General features: G+C 39.5%; 1 protein-coding gene across 2 annotated transcripts in view; it reads left to right on the top strand.

The window, feature by feature from the left end:
- Window positions 1-4,301: 4,301 nt before the first annotated feature.
- The window catches only part of nr3c2 (nuclear receptor subfamily 3, group C, member 2), a 374,510-nt gene continuing 372,761 nt past the window's right edge, over window positions 4,302-6,050 (top strand). Inside the window, exon 1 of one of the 2 annotated variants that reach the window (XM_063046454.1) lies at window positions 4,302-4,750. Coding sequence is in view for 1 of the 2 variants with exons in the window: in XM_063046453.1 (XP_062902523.1) it covers window positions 5,743-5,798 (56 nt within the window). In the remaining variant the exon portion in view is untranslated. Of the gene's footprint in view, window positions 4,751-5,653; window positions 5,799-6,050 lie in introns of those variants that run through there. The other variant, XM_063046453.1, reaches the window with a different exon arrangement.

Here is a 6,050-nt window from a genome sequence, read left to right as displayed (position 1 = left end):
CTACTGGTAATTTCCCACTGCTTTGGTAGTTCACAGTCCTTTCATTTCTTTGTGCATATTCTCTTTTACATTCTATATTATTTTTATATTGCTTGGTCCATGTTCTCTCTCTCTCTCTCTCTCTGTAATTAGCATGTCATCTAGATCACTCTATTAACAGTTTATCTACTTGGCTATCCTAGCCTCAACCTATCAGAGATATTTCCCATTGTCCTATCTAACCCTCCTGTAACCCATTTGCAATTTTAAATTAACTTGAGTTTTTTCTCTTTAGTTCAGATAAAGATTCTCTGCCTCTTCCATTTCTCTTTCTGAAATGTTGAGTGTTTCCTGTATTTTGTTTTTGTTTGAGAAGTCTTGTCTGTACATATGAAGGTATGATGAAAGTCAGAACTCACTGTTACATAAAGAAAAGCAGAATACAAGATTCATGCTTACTAAATGAAGGAAACTAAGACACAGAATGTTTTCAGTTTTTTTTTATCTGTGCTGTGATGAATGATTTTATGTTGCATCTTACCAGGAAATTATAAGATTATTGCTGGCAGAGTGCACACAAGACCACTTACATCTAAAAACAAGATGAATAGTTCTAGAACAAGAGAAAATCTGCAGATGCTGGAGATCCAAGCAACACACACACACACACACACACACAAAATGCTGGAGGAACTCAGCAGGCCAGGTAGCCTCTATGGAAAAAGTACAGTCGACGTTTCGGGTCGAGACCTTGGCAGGACTATGGTTCTAAAGCAAGCTTTCTTTGTTCTTGGCTGCAAGTATTTTTGTCATTGTTGGACCATTAAACAGGATCAAAGAGTAATTAGAACATAAGGATAAGGAATGAATATTCTTCATCGCTCGTGGATCAAAAATTAAAGTTAAACTAATTTTTTTTTAAATCAGAGTTGTCATTTTTGCTATGCGATGTTGTTGATGTGGAACATCTTTTTAGGTAATGAATAAAGTAAAAAATAAAAGGCCCAGTTTACTTATGAACACTTCATCGAATGAAGCATTCACCACCACTGAAGGAATTGTTTAACTTTAAGCTCTCCAAGGACATCACCAAATTATTCAAGTCTGATGACAACAACAAAAATGTTACAAGTTTTTAGAATGATCTTGTGATGGCAAACTACACGTACAGTTATTTTGTAGTTTCTTGTTGTTAAATATTGCAATGTTAATCATGTGATACTTTCAGTGATAATAACTCTTGAACAAAAGGTGGTTTTGATCATATACAATGCAAAAGTATGTTTGAATTGTTTTAATCAGACATCAGGCTCTTTTTGCATAAACATGACTTAATGTAGTATCTTCTGCTGTATTAGATAATATAAATACAATTTATTTTTTAAACAAAGTTAAAGCTTCTGATTTGCACAACATGGAAAATACAGGGAAATGGCAACAAGTTTACAGGAAAAATGTGGAAAGATTTCAAGCTCTCCACAGGAAAACATTTTAAATAGGAGCTTTGCGGAAATTTTGATTGCCATTGTGTTGCATTTAATTATATTTTCATCTGAGATTGGTAGTAGTTACATTACCTCAGAAACATAGATGCAGTATGATTAACTGTTTGTTGTATCAGAGGAAAATTGATACAGCACAATTGACTGTTAAATAAATGTTAACGTTAGTGCTTGCATAATCATGATAATTGCACTCTTTGGTGATGTATACTTTATGCCCTGATAACCATGAAGGCATTAAAAAAACAGCAAGAGGGCAGTTCTACTTGTTTCTGGGATACAGTACTTCTTATCTTCTGGCCACAATGAATCTAATAATATTGGGCAGGTTGTCTGTGTATGTTTATAAAGAAAACACCTACCATATAAATTACGGGTAAGAAGAATGGTTGGATAGATAACGTAAAAATAGTGAATGGTGCAGTAGAAAACGCCTGCCTATATGCAGAAGGAGTGCAAAGTTTTTTTTTTGCCCGAATGCCCTTGATTCCTGAAATATGAGTTGAATTTTGGTTTATTGTGGTAATTGGTGGGGTAATAGACATTTTAATTACACTGCCAGCCTATTGGTAACAGTGAGGCACCTGAAATATTTTGTTATTGGGCCATCAGCATGCTGTTATTAAGCTGTAAGTACAACATGAAGGTAATTATTTTCTGACAGGAAGGGCAGTCGATTAGCTTCTACGGTTAATGGTGTCTGTCAATACAGACAGGTGACAAGATCAGGGCTAGAGAAGGGGGGTTCAAATTGCTGGGAATTTTACATAAAAGTTACATAAAAGTCTAGCATGTAATTTTAGGCTTCGACAGTTTCTCCAAATCTTTAAACCTATTTGCCAATTTCTGGAGGCGCTTTTAAAGATTTAGGTTTCAGAATAATAGGGACAGAGAGGATGGCCCACTGAAATTGAACTGAAGTCTTATAGGATCTAGAACCCTGATTGAACTATTGAAGTAAGGGTTCTCCCTGCTAGGATGGCAGTGCTACCAATCCATTTTGATAGCTAATCAGAACTTGCAGTGAAGTAGTTTCGAGCAGCAGTTTCACTACAAATACAGTACAATTTTTAACACATCACAGAGAGAACATATGCAATTATGAAATTATCCATTCTCCAGTAACAAGATATTGTACTTTGATGAAAAATGTCTCACTGTATCAGAAAGCAAGATCTGCTCAATAGTTCGATGCCATTGTTTGCTTTGGGATATTGAATTTTCTTTTCCACAAAGAAGTCCAAAACAATATAAGATTAACCAGGGCTCTGCATAGTTATATTATTTATAGATTTATAGGTGTTTATTTGTAATTTTAATGAGTCACATGCTCCGTTTCGACCTTATTACAAGTACTGTACCTGCAGTTTATCTTCCTCCTGTAGGTGCTGCTGCATTGGCTTTTTGAAAAAAATAAACCTGTCACAGAGAATGAGACAGAACAATTGATATTTTATATTGGGAGTATTTTGAGTTCTGTGACTGCACAATCTTCACATAAAATCATTCTGCTTTATTCTGCAACATTTTTTGTCTGATTAAGTTAACAGAAGGGTTAATGAATTTAAAAAGAATTTGTTTCCTTCTAACATTAAATTTACCCATGAAAGTCACTTTTTATGACTTTGTTGAGTTTGAACATAAAGATCTTATTACCCTTTCTTGGTCTGGCTTTGAAAATGTCATTTTTGCTTAGAGCAGTGACTCTGGAGTTGTATGTGCAAGATTCAACAGCGCTATTCAGCCAGCTTTCGTGGCGTATTCTTTCTTGAACTTCCATCTACCGTTTGCTTTCCTTCAGATAAATTTGGGAAGACGTTTTATTCAGAGGCATCATTAAGATAAAAAATATTGAGAACGGGTTTTTAAAAAAGCAACCGTGTGGGGGCAAGCCCCATTTTAATACTATATCTGAAACAGGTTGCTTTGTGTTTTGTACTATTTCAGAAGCTGTTTTATGTTTGAGGATGCGTCTTCATTTTGCTGGTACAAAAATAATCCATACATCTTTGTAGTTAGCTAATTATCCATCTGTATTGTTTTAAATTAGAATAAGTGATTTATATTTCCTGGGATTTTTTTTTTGAACTAGAGATCTTAATTGCTAAATCCCCGAGATAGAGAACGAAAAAGATAGTGCGTCTTTCCACGGTTAAATTTGGGAGAAACAAGCCGAAACTTGAACGCAAATTATTTCTGACCGAAACAGTTGAGGGGATATTGAGAAATAAGGAATCGGAGAAATAGATTCGTACGACGATATGTCTAATCACTCACAACCTGTCTTGGTGCTGAAAGCAACTGAGAGTGAAGAATGGAGAGGTAAGGGTGACTTGTTGACTGTGAAGTAAAATGAGGGAAGGCTAATGCGTGTGGTGGATGCAGGGACATGAGAGTCCAATGGATAAAGGACGGATTCGTGGAAATATAATCAAGTGGAGGAAAGGATGTGAAACGAGAAACAGCTATTATTTCTTCACAGTGCCCTTGCCAGATACAACCCACGGCTTTTGGTAAACCTTTTCGAATTCACACCATTCACCAGCACCTCCCATCCGGAAGGAGAAATAAAGAGAAACAGGCAGAAGATAAAGTTTAGGCGAAAGAAAAATAGATGTGAAACGGCCAAGAGAACAGTATCGAGATATCCGAGTCAGGTGGGAAAAATCATATTGTCAGCGCAACCCCATGGGAGATTGAGCATATTGCTGACCTACATCTCCACCAGCAGTTCGGTATTATTCCGCAAATCGTTAAATAATCCTATAAAGGTGGAAGATATAACCAAAAGTGTGATGGCCTTTCCATTGATTGTCTTCGAGCGATGTAGGTTACTCATTCCACTCAGTCCAGTGTCGTGTAAATACAAACAACCTGACGTCAGGACGGCGGCGGCGGCGGCGGCGGCAGCGGCAGCAGCAGCAGCCAGAGCTGCCACAATCTGAGCGGTTGGTCAATATCGCCAGAGGGCACGGAGCGAAGCCGAGAGGCAGCGCAGGCTGTCATGGGCAGAAAGTTTCCCCTGCTTCACCATTCAGTTTGTGTTTTGATTTGTTTCGCCAACTTGGCGGCCTCGCTGGAATAAATTCAAGGAAGTCAAGCCAAACATATGGAAACCGAGCCGCCAGTTGCCTGGATTGCTTAGTGATTTAATCTGTACTGTTTTATTAAAATAAAAAAAGTACAGTGCACGTTTAGGATCTTGGAAGGTTCAGTCTTTCTTGCAGTAGCGTTCACCGACCTCAAATCGCAATGACTTGGATGTGAAGGTTTGTACAGTGTTTCTCACTCTCCTCTGAACCTCTATATTTTCAGTCGGCATTAGGCCAGAACAGCAGTGGTTTCGCGGTTTATTAACTTGAGTGCGAATGACAGTCCAGAGGATATATCTGCAACGAATATGAAACGCCCCCGATTGAAAAGTCGCTGAGGCTCTGCGGAGATTGACCTTTCCCTCCCGAAATAGAGTGCGATAAAGAGGAGATTGCTGAAAGCCCAGCCATTCAGCTGTGGTTTTGCTGCAATAACCAGATGCAAAGTTTAACTTTTCTTCGGTAATTATTTGTTGGGAATGAGGGAGTGGGGCCGGAGAATATCAGAAAAGGCAGCCCCGCCCCCAGTAGATTCTTGTAGGTTTCATGTCGACAGAAAACTAAAGGCTCTGCGCGAAAATGGTGGGATTTTTTCACTCGAGGCAACCATTAAAAAATGAATCTTTAAGCAACCCACCGATTATCATCGCGCGTTTCTTTTTTTGCATTGCGTCACCCATATGGAACAATTTTATCCTTTTTATTTTTTAGTAGCAAATTAAAACTGAGAATCATTGGGGCTGCGTCTGTCTGGGCTGGCAGCTAAGTGCCGGGCAGTTTGGCAGATGGGGGCGATCTCCGGGCGGTGTTGCGCTAAGTTGCTTCTTGCTGCGGCTACGCTCCCTTCGCGTTCGCAACTTGGCCTCGGAAATGTCTTTGCAGCTCGCGGCTGGGTGGCAGCTCCGGCAGCCAATGGGAAGGCCGGAGCTATTAAAGTCCCGGGGTGTCGGCGCGCCCTCCCCGGTTCCAGCCAATAGTCGGAGAGGATGGGCGGGCCTCTCACACTTTCTGTCTAATTAGCGAAGAGATTCCAGCGGGACCCGCCCAATTCTTTCCGTTCTCCGCCCCTTTGGTGGAAAATAATACATAACACGCTCGAACAGACTCCCGCGTATATATTTATATTTTAAAGATCTGTATAATGTGTACACGTTTCATGTTTGAACTGAATGTCCTTGCGCACATCAGATAAAGAAGCGTCCAAACGAGTCGTCAGAGAGAACGGGTAAGTGAAAGAAGCCAGCGCTGAAATAGGCGGCGCGGACAGTTTAATTAATATTTTGCGTTATTATTGACAAGAGGATTCAAGTTGTAATTGAAGCTGTTAAGTGTTCTCTGGTAAATATTAAGGCATGGGATGAAGAATCGTGAAACTCCAACGGCGGCGAAACGGAATGCTGGAATGTGATGGCGAATAATCGGCGGTGCAAAATCAGCAACTCGCTAGAGAAGAGCTGATCCAGGCACTTCATCAAAA

The sequence above is a fragment of the Mobula hypostoma genome, chromosome 4 (assembly GCF_963921235.1).
Source record: "Mobula hypostoma chromosome 4, sMobHyp1.1, whole genome shotgun sequence".
Classification (NCBI taxonomy): domain Eukaryota; kingdom Metazoa; phylum Chordata; class Chondrichthyes; order Myliobatiformes; family Myliobatidae; genus Mobula; species Mobula hypostoma.
The sequence above is the reverse complement of the archived record's forward strand: the minus strand, read 5'-3'. Positions and strand labels throughout refer to the sequence as shown.